Here is a 19,850-nt window from a genome sequence, read left to right on the forward strand (position 1 = left end):
CTCCATCTCAAAAAAAAAAAAAATTAAAAAAAAGTAAGCATTATCAAATTACATGACAATTAGATATATGTTACAAATATAACACATGGACAATTTACATATAAGAGTAAGTATTTGGAGCTAAAGGATAAGGTTGCAATGAGAACAGAGAGACAATGCAAACATTGGGGTGTGAATAAATGGAGATTAAAAATAAGCAAATACATTTCACTGTCATATACTCCTCCTATCAAAACAAAATAACCGCTTGCTTATTGAGGGCCTGCTTTGTGCCTGCTGCTCTGGCAAGTGCTGTAGGAGATAGTGCACGTTTAACAGGCTCCTGCCCTCAGTGTATTGGAAAGGAAAAACAAGCACTGCGGGTATCCATGGAGTTCTTATAATTCAGTCATTTAGTGCAACTTTTTATATTCTTAAAATCTACAACAAAGAGGAGAAACAGTCATTAAAATAAGTTATTTCTTTGAAATATGTCTCCTATTTCATTTGTAATTTATTTTTCCTTTTCAAGCTTATTGTCCATGAAATCTCAGTCTAGACTAATAATTTGTTAAAGCATGTTTGAACATCTCAAAATTTCCCCTGATGTTAAACAATTTTTATTAAAGTTCTTCTTTTTCCCAACCTTACATTTATAAAGATGAAAGAAGAAAGATGCATTTGGGGAATTTTTAGCACATATTTCAGGGACAAGGATGATTGCAGAGTCGAGATGATCTATCATAAATTGTTGGCTGTAATACCCAATTAAGTATTGGAATTGCACATGGGACTGAGGCACATTACCCTGGCAAATACATTGTTTTTCTTTTGAATCAATTTTATGATGAAGAATCGCAATAATTCTAGTGCATTCCCCATCCATGTCACAGCTATATATTTAGATTTATAAGATACATTTTGCTTTTTTCTATAGATTTATAATACTTGCCACTCGCAATGTATTTCACAGTTTTCTCTTTAGAAACACAATTTAGTTTTGCTTACAACTTTGCTCATTGAAAACGTGTTTTCATTTAGGTCTGAAGAATTGGATGAGAACACAAGTACTGAAAAACAAAACCTTATGTATGAACCAATATATTTTTTGGTTTACTGTTAATTTGTTTAAGAGAGAGAAAGAAAAACTTTGTTTAATATTATTTTCTAAAACATAAAGTTTAATTGAAGCCTTGGAACCTTTAAAATGCTTTGAAAAGTTTAGTTTACAAAGATACAAAAAAATTTGTTATGTGACTAAGATATCACATTAAGGCACTTAGTATAATTAATACTTCTTATAAGCAGGTAATCTCACTACCTAGCATGCAACCCCATCATCCTATGTCCTTTCCCAGAGGTCCCCATGGGTGGTGTTGGACTTAGTAGAGAAAACACTTAATACAAATTTCCCAGGTCTACCTTAGTGTGTCTCTGGGAGAGACTTGGCAAAGTGTGTTACTAATCTTCTCAGGTACCTCGGGAGCTGCTGTCCTGTCACTACTGAACATCTCATCATACTCTTGAGCATACTAACTCGCTACTACCTACCTTTTGTATTACTTATTTATTGTAAGTAACCGAGAGATAATTTAAAGTATGTGACAGGGTGTGCACAGGTTATGTATAAATACTTCAGCATTCTCAAACTTGGGTATCTGTGAGGGGTCCTGGAACCAATCGCATGGATACTGAAGGATGACTGTAAAAATACTGTGTTGTAGAATAGTTTATTTCCTTACATATACTGTCTTTTCCACTTTTAGGTGAGCTTCTCTTGGGTTGGGAAGGGCTGCTTCTACAGTATGCAGGGTCCTAGGTAGACATTTTTTTATGGCCTCTGGCAATATAAACAATTTGAGTCACCCAATTCAGCAAATTAGTACCATTTTGGTGGCCCACTCTCACATAATTTCAAGAAAGAAATACCATGCTGGCCAGCAGGAGGCATCCATTTTCCAGGTCATCAGCGTAGAACTGGGCTCGGACACAGGAATCCCTAAGTGTAAGTCTGGAGCTCCTAAGGCATTTGTTTGTCCCCACTGAAGAATAGCAGGTGAGAGTGCAAAGTAGAGTCTAAGGATGATAATGGGATGAAAGATACCCTTTTCTATCAAGAACTTAATCTAGCTTTGTATCACTAATACTGACTGAAACTATTCCACAGCCATCTCTGAATGTTCTCAGGCACAGCACCTAGGAAACATTAAGTTCCTGATGAAGGAAAGCATGTATGTTTTTAGGTGTTCTAGTGATAAAGAATATGTGTATATAGAGAGACAGAGTCTCACACTGTCACCTGGGCTGGAGTGCAATGGCATGATCTCGGCTCACTGCAACCTCTGTCTCCTGGGTTCAAGCGATTCTCCTGCCTCAGACTCCAAAGTAACTGAGATTACAAGTGCCCGTCACCACACCCGGCTATTTTTTTGTACTTTTTTATTTTTTAGTATAGGCGGGGTTTCACTATGTTGGCCAGGCTGGTCTTGAACTCCTGACCTCGTGATCTGCTCGCCTCAGCCTCCTAAAGTGCTCAGATTACAGGCGTAAGCCACTGCGCCCAGCTGATAAAGAATATATTTATTAGTTAATAGATTTAATGGAGTTTAGTTTTTTAATGTTATGTAGAGTCTTCTATCTCTGTGTGTTGAAATTTTTTTCATTGGAATGTAGTACTGACAAATTAAGATTGTCTTGTAGAAAATAAAGTCTTTGGCTATACAAGTGATGTAAAATATAGTGGCTAAACTTACTACATAAGAAATGTTAAAAACATTCCAACTAAGGATTTCTAAGATAAGATTAATAGATTGAATTATTTAAACATTCATTTAAAAATGCTTGCTACATATCTCCAAATTTGGTAGTACCTTTCATGGTGAGAATAAAATGGATAGTGTCTAATTTTAATTTTAAAAACCCTCATAAACAAATATAATTATGTTTCCAATTATGTTAGGAAAATAGAAAAAAAAAAGGAAAATAGGATAATGAATAGATAATGGTATATTTCTGATCACACTTGGGTATGGATGAAAATAATCACTCAGGTTCCTCTAGAAATTATAGTGTCTTGCAATTATTCATTTTAAAAGCGACAAATAAATTTAATATGCATAAATATAAAGCAATAAGAATAAACATGTAAACATGTATTTTGCTAAGGAAACATGTATAGGTTTGGCTTCCTAACTTTGCCCAGTGAGATTAGACTAGCCCAATGATTTCCAGCCGGTGTTTTCAGACTCTTGGAATGTGTTGTAATAAGGCTAATGTATTGGGACTTAGCTGAGCTGTCAACCAACCCTAGCTTCGGGTGCCCTTTATTGTGCCCTGAGAGCACTCAGTGCTTAGCTCTCTTTACAGCACTTAGTGACCTGTGTTGTGATTGCCTGCTTAACTTGTCTGTCTCCACCAGTGGACTGGGATTTTTTGTAGAGCAGAATTTATTTTATCTCTAGCATTTAACAGTACATTGTATATGCCTACAAACCGTTCACTGAATGAATATAAGTCATTTGTTTAACTCTTTTATTTGATGCGTATATCTTCTTGCAACATCCCAGATAATAGGTTAGCCAGCCTCTGCTTTTTTGCTTCCAGTGGGCTTCTTACCCCTGACTTTTTGACAACTCTGGTTATAGTATATTTTTTTGCCCTTGCTGATTGTAAGTTCTTCATTGATCTGAAATCTATTACTTTATAAATTATGCACTTTGGTCTTTTTTACTTTTGGGAAATAAGAAGGAAAAACAAATTCTTTAGATAAAAGAGATAACTTTATAAATCTGAAGGAACATAGAAAATCATCAGATTTATTCTCCTTAGTTTGCAGATGAGATTCAGTGAGATTGGAGTTTTGTCTGAGGGACAGTAACAAGAGTGTAATCCCAGACCATATACATCATTGGCTGGGTCTTCTGGGACTTCTACTTTATCCTCAAATGACTGAAGTAAACTATTTGACCTCCTCTAAGTCTTTCCAATATGTTTTCATGTTCTGACCTAAAAGGAATATTCTGGTCCAATAAGTTTAAGAAAATATTTAAGTTTAATCAGGATTTTTAAATGTAATACTTCTCAGGGACTTTAATACATTAATGTACCCTGTGACTTTTTAAGGAATGGTTATAGTATTTTTTAGTAATAGAAATTAATATTTCAAGGAATTAATTTTCAAATAATACACTTTGGAAATTGTGGCTCTATTCTAAACATACTCCATTTTTCCAGGTGTTCTTTTGATGAAGTAATTTGCAGACATTCCATGGCTAATCTTGGCATGTTCAGAACTATATAGGAAACTGTATGCAGACATAGAAGAACACTAGTAAAGGCCCAATAAAATATTGGAAAAGCCCCTCTAACTATAATTTCACACACTGTAGCCATCTGGGATTCTATCATTTAGTTATTCATTTGGTCAAATAAAGGTTTTCTTTTTTAATACTTGAAAACAGTGAGATCAACCTCTTCTTTTTTCTCTCAAATTTATGAAATTATAATTGAAGTACACTAATTATACACATGTATACAATTTGATTGGTTTTGATATATACATATATAGACACATACACAATAGTGGAACCATCATCAAAAGTTAGATGATAAATATTTTTATTATCACAGAAAATTTTTGTGCTCTTTTATAATGCATCTTGCCCTCTACCCTTCCTAATAACTGATCTGCTTTCTGTCACTGAAGAATAGTATAAATTTTCTGGAATGTTATATACAAAGAATCATAGAGTTTGTACTTTTTCAGAGCTGGGGTGATTTAACTTCTTTTATTCAGTCTAACAATTTTGTGGTTCATGTATATTGTTGTTTATCTATCAACAGTTTATGTTTTTTATTGCTGATTAATTTTCCAGGTACAGATAAGTACTACAATTGTTTATCCATTAATCTGTTGATGAAGATCAGAGTTGTTTATAGACTTTGACTGTTAAAAATAAATAGCTATGAACATTCTTAAACAAGTCTTCGCATGGATGTATGTTTGTTTCTTTTGAGTAAACATTTGGAAGTGCAATGGCTGGGTTCATTTGCAGGCATGCTATTTTTCCAAAATAGTGTATTTTTCGTGCTGCTAGCTCTTTAGAGTGAACTAGACTAGTTATCTTGCTCATCTCTTACAACTGGGAAGTAAGCACTCACAGTAGGAAATGGAAAAATCAATGGGAAAGGAAGTACTCTGGGAAGGAAGTGCAGAGAAGAAATGATTTGGATTAGGTACATTAGGGAAGGGCACCTTTTATTAGTTTTCTAAAACTGTCTACTGGGAAAGTGAGGAGGTGCGAGTATTCAAGTGCTAAGAACCCGTAGACTAATTTTCTTATTTTTCATGTAGTGCTTTATAAGTGAAATTTGTTTCTATTGTACTGAGATTTCGAATATTGTTATTTTCCAGTGATTCTAACTCTGGAATCCTAATTACACACACCTGTGTTGCTCTTGCATTGTACTCAAGGTGTCTGCTTCTGCTGGTGGCTAATAGTCCATGACAGCCCTTCTATTTCGTAGTAGGTTTCTTGACAAGAAAATAAGCAGAGGAATGTCACTTTTCCAGATGGAATTGTCCCAATAGCTTTTCTTTGTAGTCTGATTTAAGATTATCTCAGATGGACTTACTGTTGCTTGTGAGAGTAAACAAATGTAACTTATTAACAGTATATTTAATTTTATAATAATACAATACTAAAGGAAACCATTGATACTTTAGCTGTTTAGGATATTGTTTTCCAGTTAGCTATTCATTTTGGACATGCTCTATATGCTAATGCTGGATTTGTAGCAATCTATCCTGCCATTATAATTTTGACAATATCTTTGCCCATTTTCTTCTTTAAAAAAAAAGAAACTTTATGCCATAGCTGAAGCACTGATTTCAACATATTTTCATACTAAGAAGAAACATGTCTGCAAGTATTTTTAAAACATCAACATTATAGTTTATTCTAAAAATCTACAATTTTTGTTCTGTGTTTTGTGGTTTTGAAAACACTTTAGGCTTTATTTTTTGTTTATAATTATGCTAGGTAGTGAAGTCTAAAAGCAGTTAATTGAAATTGAAACTGAAGGCACTACTTAGTTTCATAAGAGGAAGGAGAGCATAAGGGAGATTTAGTACTATGGTGGCTAAAACCCTGTCCTGTTGCATTAATTGCTGATGTTTAGTATATACCTCTAGAAATAAGTACATATTTGCCATTCTGAGTAGAATATTTGGGAAATAAAAAAAGGAATCATCTGTAAAATAGATAAAAAAACCCTGATTTGTCTGAAAGACTTTGAAACTGTGCTGATTTTAGTAAGTTCTGATGTTCTGTTCTATACCACTGTAGAATGACTATAGTAAACAATAATGTATTATATACTTTCAAATAGCTAGAAGAAGGGTATTGAATGTTCCCAACACAAAGTAATAATAAATGTTTGAGATGATAGATGTATATGCTAATTACTCTGATCTGATCACTTTTACTTTATATGTATGGAAACATCACCATGTACTGCATAAATATGTACATTTATTATCTGTCAATTAAAAATTAATTTAAAAAATAAAAAAGTAAAAGGCTTATTTGAGGGAGAACATACATGTAGATATGGGGTTTGAATTAGGCTTCCCTCAGAACAGCATAGTATTTTGGATTCTAATGTAATCATGTTTTATACTTTTATCTCACTATGATTTAAGTAAAAACATACTTGTGTACATTTTTATAGTTCCTGGCCTGACAGGGGTCTGCATGGTAGTGGTGCTATTCCTCATGATCACAGCCTCTACATATGCAATAAGGTAAGTGTCAGAGTCAATTATTTTGATGTTCATCTGTCAGGTTATTTAGAAAAAGTCTTGAGTAATCAAAGTGTTTAACCATTGTAGTGTCCTGGTTAATGAACTGTTCTGGGTAAGTAAGAGTGAAGTATAGCTGTTTCTATACATGACTTCTTGTTTCTGAAAATTCTCTTTGTATTAGCAGATTTTCTGGATTGGTAAGAAATTGTGTATGGAGATTGCATTTGATGACCAAAAGAATTACAGTTCTTCAGAATTTGAGTATCTTTCTGAAGGGTAGTGTATCTCTACGGGGCATGGAATTGAAAGCAATGTGTACATACACGGACCTTAGGAATTCCTAGGAATATGTGACTTAAAATTATTTTAAAGCTATTTTCCTGATATGAGTTTGTCTTGCTGTAAATTAACATGATGTTCTATACAAAACTTTGGAGAAATTGTTGGTTTGCATCTGCTAAAATAACAAATTATCTGCATTCGTATTGATTCTTATAGTTAAGAGATTTTGAGTCAAATCAGATATACATTATCAGGAGCACTTTCACATGTCATTTCTGATGGACACATTTAATTTTTCGGAATATTTATAGTGTCGATGTTTCTGAATAAACTTTTTAGTTAAAGAAAACAAAAAAAAAGGCATACAACATGTATTTCCTCTAATCTTCAAAAATCTCCAATTGTTCTACTTGTTGAGATGTGAAATTCAATAGAAACACAGAAATATATCTATCTATATATATGTAAGCTTTGAAAATAATTGCCAAACAATAAACTTAAATGAATCTGTCCTTGTTAAAAATGTCCTTTTTAACATTTGTGCACACACCCCAAAATTTCACAAGTCTACTCGCTACCCAAAGATTAATACTGTGCATATGTAGTATATTTTTATAGATTAAATCCTTCTTGCTCTTGTTCACTGATTCCCCTCCTCCAACCCCCAAATCATTTTTTCTCTCTTATATACCTATGTATTTTACCAAAACAGGACCATATTAGAATATTGCTTTAAATTTACTTTTGACCTAAATGTATATTATGAACTTTTCTACATTAATAAATATTTTGTTATTATTCTCTTTACTGATGGCACAGCACATCGCCAAATAGGTCTCTATACATTATTTTCCCAGATCCATATTACTAAAAGTTTTGGGTAGATTTGGGTTTTTCCTTTTTCTGTATTTCACTTTTGAAACAAACACCCCCATCCATATGTCTTTGCATGCTTTTTCAATGATTTCCTAAGGAAAAATTCTTAGATGTAGAATAGCTGAGTCAAATTGTAAGAACACTTTTAAAGCTTTTCATAAGAATGAAAACTTGGTTTACAGAAAGGCAACTCACTAACATTAGTATGTGAGGGTGCCAATTTTGTGGGGAGCAATTTTATTTTATTTAGATAGAGGAATCGTTTAAAAAACTAATTTTTTTCAATTTTAGGAGTTCTTGAAGGAAAATTAGAGCATCTGACATATTTATTTTAAAATCCTTGAGATACAATTTTATCAAATGGAATGAAAAGATCAGCTTCTATTGTGAACTGAGCTTTTGCATTTGGTCTCATAAGCAATTTAAGCACTTCTTAATCTTCAGTGGTTTTATGCTTTGTTTAAAATTTGTTTAAACAAGATTATGACACCTAGTTTGCTTTTCTGTAAATATTATTGTTAGAATCATGAAATTCTTAAATGAATCATGGAGACAGATAGCTCTTTTATTTTACCTTTTCTTTTTACCTATAAGAAACTAAAGCATTAGACAAATCAAGCTGATATCGAAAACCTGGGCTCAAGCACTGCTTCCACCTCTGCCTCTTAAAGTGTTGGATTACAGGCATTAGCCACCATGCCTGACCCCTCGATTTTTTTTTTTTTTTTTTTTTTTAGGGGTGTTGCAATTTCAATAACATTCTCAGACAGGGTATTTTGTTTGTTTTTTTAATTTAGCAAAGTGATTCCAAAGTTTGTCTGGGGCACATCCAAGTACATATTTCAAAAGAGGAGTAAAAGGAGGGATGTGCCTTACTGAACATTAAAGTGATTAAACTTCAGTAACTTAGAAGAGAGTGGGACTTACTTGCAAAAATGACCAAAACATTGAACCAAGGGACAAAGTCAGTAAAAAGCCCTGAAAATGACCTTGCTATATTTAAGAACCTGCTAGATAATAAAGGTGGCATTACAAGCTTATGAGGAAAGTCAAGTTTAATGTAGGTCTTATATGTGTAACAAATTACACATATTAATTTAAAATACTCTATATAAATGGGTAATGATTTTGAACAGAAAGGTCACGGAAGAATTAAAAGTGAGTAACACACATATGAAATAATACCCCATCCTACTTATAATAAATAATGAAAACTTACAAAATTTGGTCTGAGTTTTGGGAAACAGGCACTCGTAGCCTACGGTTGGGTTTGTAATTAATAAATGTATTTTTAGAGGGCAATGGGCAGTGTGTATTAAAAGCATTAGAAAAGTGTATTCCTTAATCTTGGAATTCACATTATAATGGTTTTGATTTAAAAAAGGATCAGAGGGCCAAGCACGGTATCTCATACCTGTAATCCCAGCACTTTGGGAGGCTGAGGCAGGTGGATCACGAGGTCAGGAGTTCGAGACCAGTCTGGCCGACATGGTGAAACCTTATCTCTACTAAAAATACAAATATTAGCTGGGCGTGGTGGCGAGTGCCTGTAATCCCAGCTACTCAGGAGGCTGAGGCAGGAAAATTGCTTGAAACTGGAAAGTGGAGGTTGCTGTGAGCTGAGATTGTACCACTGCACTCCACCTTGGGCAACAGAGCAAGACTGCATCTTGGAAAAAAAAAAAATCAGAACTTTGTATATGTTACAAGGCATGGTAATGATATTGTTTATGATAGCACATACTATGAGTGGAGTAAATGTAAAGCAATTGCCTGCTGCTTAAATAAGGGTTTCTCTAAGAGTCTATGGGAAACATCATCTTCATCTAGGAAGCTTTTGTAAATATCTGCCCTCTACTTCCAAGATTCTAATATGTAAAATCCACCCTGGACATATGAAATTAAATAACTGTTACTCTTTTACTTCTCTCAAGTGTTCTGTAGATTATGCTTGACCTTCCCTGTCTTTTCAGTGTCTTTGTCCTCCCTCAGAGGAATAACATCAAGGTATCATTCTGGTTACACTGTCCAGGAAAAGAATATAACATTTTGGCCATGATTTATTTTAATTTCTCTCTTTTTGAGTTTCCCTTGAACTACTCTCAAAATATGTATTGAAAGAGGAACACTGGCTGTTTTGGAAATTATTTGAAAATTGACAATATTGATAAAATAATAGCCAAAGTACATATTAGCAGACTACTATATGCTTCTTAGCTTATATCATAATATCTTGAAAATAAACAACTTATTTTTTATTATTTCCATGTGTCTTTATTTGAAATACAAATAACTTACAAAATGATAAATTCTTACTCATATTTTTTGTCAGTTCTTTCTATATGGTGTGTTAATACTTTGGTATTAGTAGATGAAAATCAGACGTACTCATATTTTAGCTTTCTTAAATTGTGAGATATGTTTGAAATGATACATGATATTTTGATATTTTTAGTAAGATGGAATGTAAAGTAGCATTAAAATGAATGTATTTGTTTTGCAGAGTTTCTAACTATGATATCTTCTGGTATACTCATAACCTCTTCTTTGTCTTCTACATGCTGCTGATGTTGCATGTTTCAGGGTAAGTTTACAAATATATGTATCTAAAACCATTTGTACCCCGAAATGGGGTAATAAAAGACAACTCTATAGGAAATTTCATAGGAAGTGTAAAAATGTCAAGACTGGAAGAAATAGTTTCTCCACTATTGGGGATAGTGTCAATAGTGGAACTGAGAATAGTGTCAAGAATGGAAGACATAATTCTATTTTTAGCATAGCATATTGTAATGAAACCAATACAAAGTATATTAAATTTAAAAGCTAGAGTTACCTCTCCTACAACCTTTTAGTTTCTAAATCTTCCTATGGATATATCTTAATATCTTCTAAAAGAAAAAATTTAAGAATGGAGAACATCAGGAATATATTTTAGTATTTGTATTTCCTGAAACTGTCCTGCTAAAGCAAGATTTATAACAATGGAATTTCCAGTTTTTCATTTTAAAAGTTCTACAGGAAGTAATACTTGCAGAGAGAGTCAAAGATTTAAAGTAACCAAAGAAAAGGATCTGTCAAAATCACCAAAGGAAAAAAAATTCATAAAGTGATAAAACAATGTATCCTAAGCTTATTACAAAGAGTATACATAACATATTCTGAAAGTATGTGTATCCAAGCTGTATACTCAAAAGCATGGTGCTTAAAACAATACATGAAGATAGATGAAGAAAATAATGTATTTTTGTACATGTGTATGTCTGTATGGCCACCAGCAGTGAACTTGGTGGCTTTGGCGTGACATTCACACTTGTATGACATAATAGGTCTGGCAGCAGGTTTACTTGGTTTAGCAGGATACAGGGCAGGACACACAGAGTGTCAACAGGATAATGTCAGGTACTTATTCAGTAGGAGTCCCTATAGTTGCTCAGGAAGCATTTACCCCACTCCCTCATGTAGCAATCTGTTTTAAGATGAGGAACCCGTGTGGGTAGGCATGGTCTACCTTGCATTGGGTAAGGCTCATTCCTACTCCACAGGAACCTGTATCTTGGGAACAGCGTAGGTCCCCTTAAGGGATGCCCTTGGGATCAAGAACACACTGTACATAAGGAGGCTGAGGTCCGTGAGGCCCAAAATGGTTTCATAGTTCAATCACAGTCCTTTCCATCCAGATGCATTTCACTGATAATAAACAATGTTGCTGGTAACACAGCTGACATTCCCTATTTTTCTTAGCCTGAAATATTTCCAGGGAAACAGTTTGAAGAAAGGTTCAGACCTTTCTTTAGTTCTTTCTTCAGAATGTTTTATAATGTAATTTATCCGTACAGTGGGTCATTTACATTGATCAGATGATTATTTCAGGGTACATATTCAAAATGTTGCTTTGGTTTTTTTCCCCTGATTTTGGAGACTGCTGGTTAAGACAGCAGTATCAAATGGATTTATCCCATATGTCCTGGTTAGCTTTGTTCAGTCCTAAGGTTCTAGAACACATAGTTGTAGAGCACTGGAAAAATGGCCACACATTATAATTAATTCTCTGGAGCCTCAGGGCACCAAGAAGGCCCTTGGTAGAGAAAAGTCTGCTTTACATTCTGCTCTTTAAATGGAATTCGTTACCTGTCCAGGGCTACGCTCCTTAAGAGGAGTATGAATAACCAGATACTACTAATGATAATAACAGTAATCTAAAATAGTTACATAATGCTTACTATATGCTAAGTATAAATTCAGAATGCTTCAGATACTTTATGTTATTAAATGCTCAGAATTTTATGGGAATAATATTGTTATACCTCCTTCAGAGGTGGGAACACTAATGTTTAGAAAGATTAAGTAGCTTGTTGAAGTTTCCTTAACTGATGGATCCTAGATTCAAACCTAGGCATTCTGATTCAGAAACTCCTAAGTTTTTATGACAAGGCTCTATTTGTTTTGCGAGGTCGGTACTTCTGAGAATTTGATCTTAATATTTGTTTAAATACCTTTGTCTTGACTTTTTTGAGATTGTGGTCTGTCTATGTCTGTCTATTCATCTATGTATCTATATCAGATAGATAGAGAAAAGAAAAATGCAGTCATTTATTAGTATAATTATATTTGCCTTTATGTTTTACTAAATTAAAACTCTGAAAAAAATCTATTTCTTTGTAAATCAAAATAGTGTCAATTTTTTTAAAGGATCAGCAGTTCAAACAGACTTCTTTTTAAAGAGGAGGATTACATTGAGAGTTCTTTACTTCTTTGGAAGTAAAAGGAATGCATATTTAAATTTTGATTTTACTTTTGTAGAACAAGGGTCATAGAAAGTGACTTTAATTTACACAGAACAATAGTAGGTATCTATAGGACTAATTATATATAATCAATCATTAAACTAAATTAATAGGTATTTATTTATTATAGGTAGTAATGAAGAAAGCAATTATTCTAATTTTGAATCATGTCGTATAACCCATACACAATGCAATAAGCATTCTACAGTGCACATTTTTCCAGGAAATTTAATTTTTAAAAAAGCAACATAGATATGCTTCTGGTATGAGAAATGTTACTACTGATAACAGTTTACAATTTTCTCAAAAAAATACTCTATATTGATGAAGGATTGGCTTGTAATCAAGTCTATTTATTTGTGCAAATGTTGGAAACAGACATATCTTTACTTCTGAAATACCTAGATAACTTTGTTCTTCAACTTTTGGTTATCCAAATAAAGTACAGTTGTTCAAAGTAAATTTCTTGGATTTGTATTGAAATTTCTGTTCAGAAGTATGCTTTAGGTCTAAACAGAAAATCACTATTTGCTTAGCATTAACTTCTCTGTCCATCCATGTGGTAAGTACCATAAGGTAAAGAAGAGCAATATATTGCATGATTTCTATTCATCCAGCATTGATCATTGGCTTGGAATTTTGAAAAATCAATTGGAAAAGCTAGAAATATTATAAAACTGCATATTTTTAAAATGTAAACATTCATGTGTTATTTACATGAATGCTGGCAATTCAGAGAATTATCAGTGTGGGCTAGAAATTTTAGAAAATAATAGGCTTAAAAGATGAGGTGATTAGATGTTGTTGACTGAAATTTGTACCTAAGCAGAATTTTACAGTAAGAGAAATCGCTTCATATGATTTTCTAAGGTCATTTTTTTCATAGAATCTTAAATTTTGGGGAAGTTTAAAAGATATCTTGATCAAACCTCTTTTAAGCTCCTCTACAATAATGTCTACTAAGTCAATACCTAATTTTGAAGATGTCCCTTCTGTCTTAGGGAAAGTTCTAATTCTCACAATGTTCTTTCTTTTTTGGTTGGAATTATTTTACTGTAATTTCTGTCTAGCTGTTTAAAAGTCTGATTCTGGAGGCCATGGAATTTAAGTTGCCCACTTTCCGAAATTCTATTCCTCTGTTTCTTACATTGTGATATTTTAGATCTTAATTTTCTGAACTGTCTCTTTGAATATATTAACAATTAATATTAATTGAATGCTTCTCTTTTATCTTACTAACATTTGCTCTCATTAAATCCTCCTAACAACCCTGTAAATTTATTATTATTATTATTATTATTATTACTATTATTCTCAATGTTCAGCTGAGAGAATAGGAGCAGGGAGAGATGAGTTGATGAGGGTTGTGGCTAGTAAGTAGATTCCTAGTTTGAATCCAGGTATCAGATACCAAAACTGACATTCTTAACCAGTAAGTTATGTGGCTCCCGTTTGGCAACACTTCTCTGTATCCCTTTTAAAACTGTAAACAAAACTAAATGTTCTTGGAGTATGTGATCTGATTTTGGCAGAGTGAAAGTCTCGCTTTCTTGGCTACAAATATTGTGATCAGTATTATTTAGAACTGAAATTTTTTGTTGCATGATTATCTGTGTCCTTGTCTTAACCTGGTTTTCATTTTTGTTGTATATTTTAGCAATTCTCTTCATTTTTTATAAATAAATCTGTTGCATGCCACCCTGAAAAGATGACATTTCATGTACACCAAACTCAGATGTTTCTTTTTAGTGTTAAAATACATCTTTAAAATACATTAATTTTCTTCTCCAAGATGTTAGTATAACATAGAGATTAAAAGGGGATACATCACTTAATACCCATATGAACTTGGCAGATAATTTGTCCTTGCTTTTTGTTAGCAATTAAACGGGATTAATAAAATCACTTATATCATAGTGTTGTCTTGGGTTTAAATAAGGTAATGCAGCAAAGTAGGTAGAATATAGACATATGCAATAAATGTTAGTAAGAACAAATTATACCAGTACCAATACTAGTAGCTTTGTAAGAATGACACTCCACATTTAACTTTGAAAAACCAGATTTTTTGATAAAGACACAACGGTTTTGAAAAGTCCAGATTTTCTTATCAGCAAGGTAATTTGATGAACATGTAGCGAAAACTGCTTAGCAGCTCAAAGGAATATTCCTTGATATGGCAACAATTATAATATTCTAAGGTCTCTAAAATTCTATTGATTTTTAGCAATAAGGGTTTATCTTTGCAAAACAAGCCTTCCTCCTGAGGAATTTTTTGCTTTAATTTTTAATATACCTTTTTAGGAGGTTGCTGTTGGTGTGCTGCATTGAAGATATTCAATTCCTAAGATACCTGGTGAAAACAAAACAAAACCATTTCCTCTTTCCAAATATGTATAGAACTGGCTATTTCTTTCCTCATTTTCTTTTGAAAAACTCATTAGAAGGAGATTCATACTGCTATTCTTGCTTACTGATAAAAAGGATATTGGAGGGAAAATAAACTATGAATGTCACAGAGCCTCTGCTTAAGAGCCTAACCCAGCTCCTTTCAAAGAAATGTGGAGCGAATGCATTGTAAATGAGATTTGGCACCATAATGTCTGCAATCTTACCATAGTCAACACTCCCACTGGCTTTAGCTTGGAGAGTGCTGTGTGGGTGGTGATTGTATTTTATGTCTTTATTTAAGTGAGGGAGAGAGACTATAGTGTGATAATTCTGGAAATGATAGAGGGGAAGGTCCTCCTCAAATGTTTGGATGGCAATGACAGCACATTAATAGTGTAAATATTTGTTGTGCTAACTCTGCTGCTCTTCTCAGATCATTTTTATTATGTGAATGATACCTGGAGTATTCTTTTAAGCAGAGCTCTTGCCATTTGGTACTACTTGTTAGCAAGAGTTAATCATAGAGCATGATTTATATTCTACTTGAATCATTTTTTTTTCCTAGGAAATCTAAAAGGAGTATTTTTATGTGCATGTTTCTAAAAACATTTATTCTTTATGCCAGAGGAACACAGTGGGCAGACTTTGTCAACAGTGGCATTAATGAACCCCAGGCAGTGTCACAGGCAGGTAGTTTAATAGGGAGCATCACAGGAGTTTAGACACAAGACGTTAACCAGGGTTAGAAACATATTGTGGGGGTTGGCTTATTGTGCTGACTGGGAAATAACCTCCCTCTATTATGGCCTCGGGCCTCAGGAGGAGGATATTAAGGAAATACTGTTAGGGGATAGAGATATTTATGCAATATAATGAAGCATTAAGAATTGCTGATTCCCAAGTATCTTCTCTTTTAGAAGCCACTTTCACGGAAGTCTCCCTTCACTCACACTGATGTGGTACAGGGAAAGGTTTGGTCATCTTACTACTGGTGGGAGGCACTTGCTCCTCTTAGAAACTCACGTTACATTTCGAATAGAAGGCCCCCTAGTTGTATTTTAAACAATCCTATTCTAGCACTGAGGAAGAAAACTTTTACTTTCCTCTACATTCTTTTCAGTTTCTCATTTCTTGCCTGTACATTTGCAGTGACTACGTAATTTGTTGTGCAAACCAGATACTTTTGAGAACGAATGGGGATGCTATTGATAATTCAGCATTGGCTATATAAAGACCAGGTCATATAGGCATCCTACCTGCTCTGAGGCAGTGGGAGAAGTTTTAAGAGAGGCTAATGCACTGTTTTAATGTAGAGTTTGAGCTAGAGCCACAAGAGGAGTCCTTACCTTGAATAGGGGCTCTGCATGCGTATTTGAGAAACAGAACCTTCAAATAATACACACTATAGCTTTGCCTAGCTTTGTCTCACTTTAGAAATTGTAATTAGATGTTCATTACCATGGTCATTAGAAGGCTGAGGATTTGGGTGTTCAGGACAGTGGTTAAAATCTTTTATAAACTCTCTGTCACTGATACAGATGACGTGTTCTAATACTTCCTAGATGCCTAGTTTCTAATGATTCTAGCATACTCGTTATCAGTTTGGTGCCCATTATTTCTACCATAAAATTCTACTTCTCCTTCCGTAGGACAGGAATTTTTAACGTGGCTACACAATCCCTAGGAATCATTGAATGGATTCAGGGATTCATTAATTCCTGAAATACATACACACATATATCTGCGTATTTAAGTATATGTTTAATTTTGAGACACATATGTACATTTTTGTATAAAAGAAGGTTTCTCAACTTTCATTAGACACCCTAAAGTTTGTGTGGTAAAACAAAATTTTAAAAAGTTTGGAACTGAAGTTTTTAAAGCTAGATTTTAACCAAAGAGCTATAATAGCTAATATCACATTGACACATTTTATATAGCCTGCTTAAGTTTCATTTAGAGTTGGATCCCACCACTGGATTATGGGAAAAATAAAAGCCACTGGGTCATTTTTTTTTCTCCCATGAAGGTTACTGGAAAGAGAACTTGACAAATATAATGAACAACTTAATAATTGCATTATCATTTTAGAGGATAATAATTATACTATTCATAACGATTCCCTAGTTTGAGAAATGTTGAATATGTGAAAGGGACTATTCTTAGCACTTTATACACACACACACATGCGCACGCGCGTGCACACACAGACATTCGTTTTTTGTTTTTAATACACACAGAACTATAAGTTCTTCTATCATTTCTATTTTACAGATGGGGAGTTAAAACGTAAAATATTAAATCAAAGTAACTGTCCAAAGCCACACAGCTAATACCTGAAAAAACTAAGATTGAGCCCATGAAGTTTGACCCCTGAATTTAACTTCTACCCTTTTCTTGAATTATTGAATTATTTATTCATCATTTAGAAAGTACCCTTGCTTATGAATGAAAAATATTTATGTCATGTAAAAATCTGGGATATATTTTTCTATTTATCTATGTAAGTTGGTGGGTATATATACATATATGTTTGCCTGTTTTGAATATAAAGTTCAGTTTTGATCCAGGTTATATAGAGTTCAAAGTTTTGAAGGTGAAATCTACCTAGCTCCGAGAAAATGAAGTAAGAAGTACATGCCTTCTTTATGGTGCTGCCTTATAAATGTTTCCTAAAATGTTTGACCTTGTTAAGATACATAATAATATAATAACTTTATAATATAATGTAATCACTTTATAATAAATCTAATAATAAAGTTATATTTATGTGATACTTTACTTGCCAGAATTCTTCCATGTAACTTGAAAATAACAGTGAAGAAGACTAGGATTTAGACTGGAGCAGATAAAACTGCTGTGGAAGAGATATTCTTATCAGTATTTTATTGCCAGAGTGTCTTTATAAAAGGATTAAGTCAAAACATAGCAAAGAAGGCAATGGGGAAAGGACATTATTCATCATATAGAAAAATCAATTAAGTCCACAGATTTCAAAAACCCATACCTTTTAGAATTTTGCCATAAATTTTCTCTAAATATTAGATTACCCGTCAAGTTATTATTCAAATATGAGGGATGAATTTCATAATGGAATTCCAAAGTAAAAACATAAACAAACTCGAGTAAGCATGCAATTTGTGAATTACCATAGTTTTGCTATCCCACACATTTTGGTATTTTGACTTTAAATATAGTGAAACAAATGCCCTGTGTTATAATAGTGAAGAAACAGGATTGATTCCTAGAAAATCACTAATGTAATCTTGGACAAATCAGTTTTCTAGAAATAAAGAAAAATAATTGTATTTCCCAGACCTATTAGAAGAAAAATATTAGCTATTGTGCATAAAACTGACACTATGTACACACACATATATATATACACATATTTTTATTGTTGTCTATATAATGTTCTCCATTTAAAAAACTTTTCTATTTTTAATTTTTGTGAATACATAGTAGGTGTGTATGTTTATGGGATACATGAGATATTTTGATACAGCCATACAATGTGTAATGATAACATTTGCATACATGAAATATTCATAATCTCAAATATTTATCTTCTCTTTGTGTTACATACAATCGAATTGTACTGTTTTCATTATTTTTTAATGTACAATACATTATCATTGACTGTAGTCATCTAATTATATTTTTGTAACCAATAACCATCCCCACTTCTCCCCATCTCATTCTCAACCTCTGGTAATCATCATTCTACTCTCTATCTTCATGTGTTCAGTTTTCATTTTTAGCTCCCACCAATAAGTGAGAACATGTGAAGTTTGTCTTTCTGTGCCTTGATTATTTCACTTAACACAGTGACCTCCATTTCCACCCACATCATTGAAAATGAGAGGATCTCCTACTTTTTGTGGCTGAATAGTACACCATTGCTATATGTAGCACATTTTCTTTATCCATTCATCTGTTGATGGACACTTAGATTGCTTCCAAATCTTGGCTATTGTGAATAGTGCTGCAATAAATATGCAATTGCAGATATCTCTTCAAATACTGATTTCTTTTCTTTTGGGTATATACCTAGCAATGGGATTGCTGGATCATATATTAGTTCTGTTTTTAGTTTTTTGAGGAACTTCCAAACTTTTCTCCATAAGGGTTATACTAACTTACATTCCCACCAACAGTGTATGAGGGTTCCCTTTTCTCCACATTCTCGTCAGTATTTGTTGTTGCCTGTGTTTTTAATATAAGTCATTTTAACTGTGGTGAGATAATATCACATTGTAGTTTTACTTTGCATTTATCTGATGATGTGTTGTTGAGCAGCTTTTCATATACCTGTTTGCCATTTGTATGTCTTTTGAAAAATGTCAATTTAGGTATTGTGCCTATTTTAAATCCAATTATTAGATTTTTTTCTTATAGAGATGTTTGAGTTATTTATATATTTTGGTTATTAATCCCTTGTCAGATGGATAGTTTGGAAATATTTTCCTCCATTCTTTGAGTTAGATCTTTACTTTGTTGATTGTATCCTTTGCTGTGCAGAAGCTCTTTAACTTGATGTAATTCCATTTGTTCATTTTTGCTTTGATTGTCTGTGCTTCTGGGATATTACTCAAGAAATCTTTGCCCAGTCCAGTCTCTTGGAGAGTTTCCCCAGTGTTTTCTTTTAGAGATTTCATAGTTTCAGATCTTAGAGTAAGTCTTCAATCAATTTTAGTTTTTTTAATTTAGGAAGAGATAGAGATCTAGTT

The 19,850-nt window shown here is 33.2% G+C and overlaps 1 protein-coding gene across 4 annotated transcripts in view; it reads left to right on the plus strand.

The window, feature by feature from the left end:
• NOX4 (NADPH oxidase 4) overlaps positions 1-19,850 on the plus strand; it is a 163,209-nt gene that overhangs the window by 55,812 nt on the left and 87,547 nt on the right. For all 4 annotated transcript variants that reach the window (XM_011938471.1, XM_011938468.1, XM_011938469.1 and 1 more), the window contains 2 exons: positions 6,712-6,784; positions 10,446-10,526. In XM_011938471.1, the coding sequence (XP_011793861.1) occupies positions 6,712-6,784; positions 10,446-10,526 (154 nt within the window). The remainder of the gene's footprint in view (positions 1-6,711; positions 6,785-10,445; positions 10,527-19,850) is intronic.

This window comes from Colobus angolensis, unplaced genomic scaffold (assembly GCF_000951035.1).
Source record: "Colobus angolensis palliatus isolate OR3802 unplaced genomic scaffold, Cang.pa_1.0 Scaffold174, whole genome shotgun sequence".
Lineage (NCBI taxonomy): Eukaryota > Metazoa > Chordata > Mammalia > Primates > Cercopithecidae > Colobus > Colobus angolensis.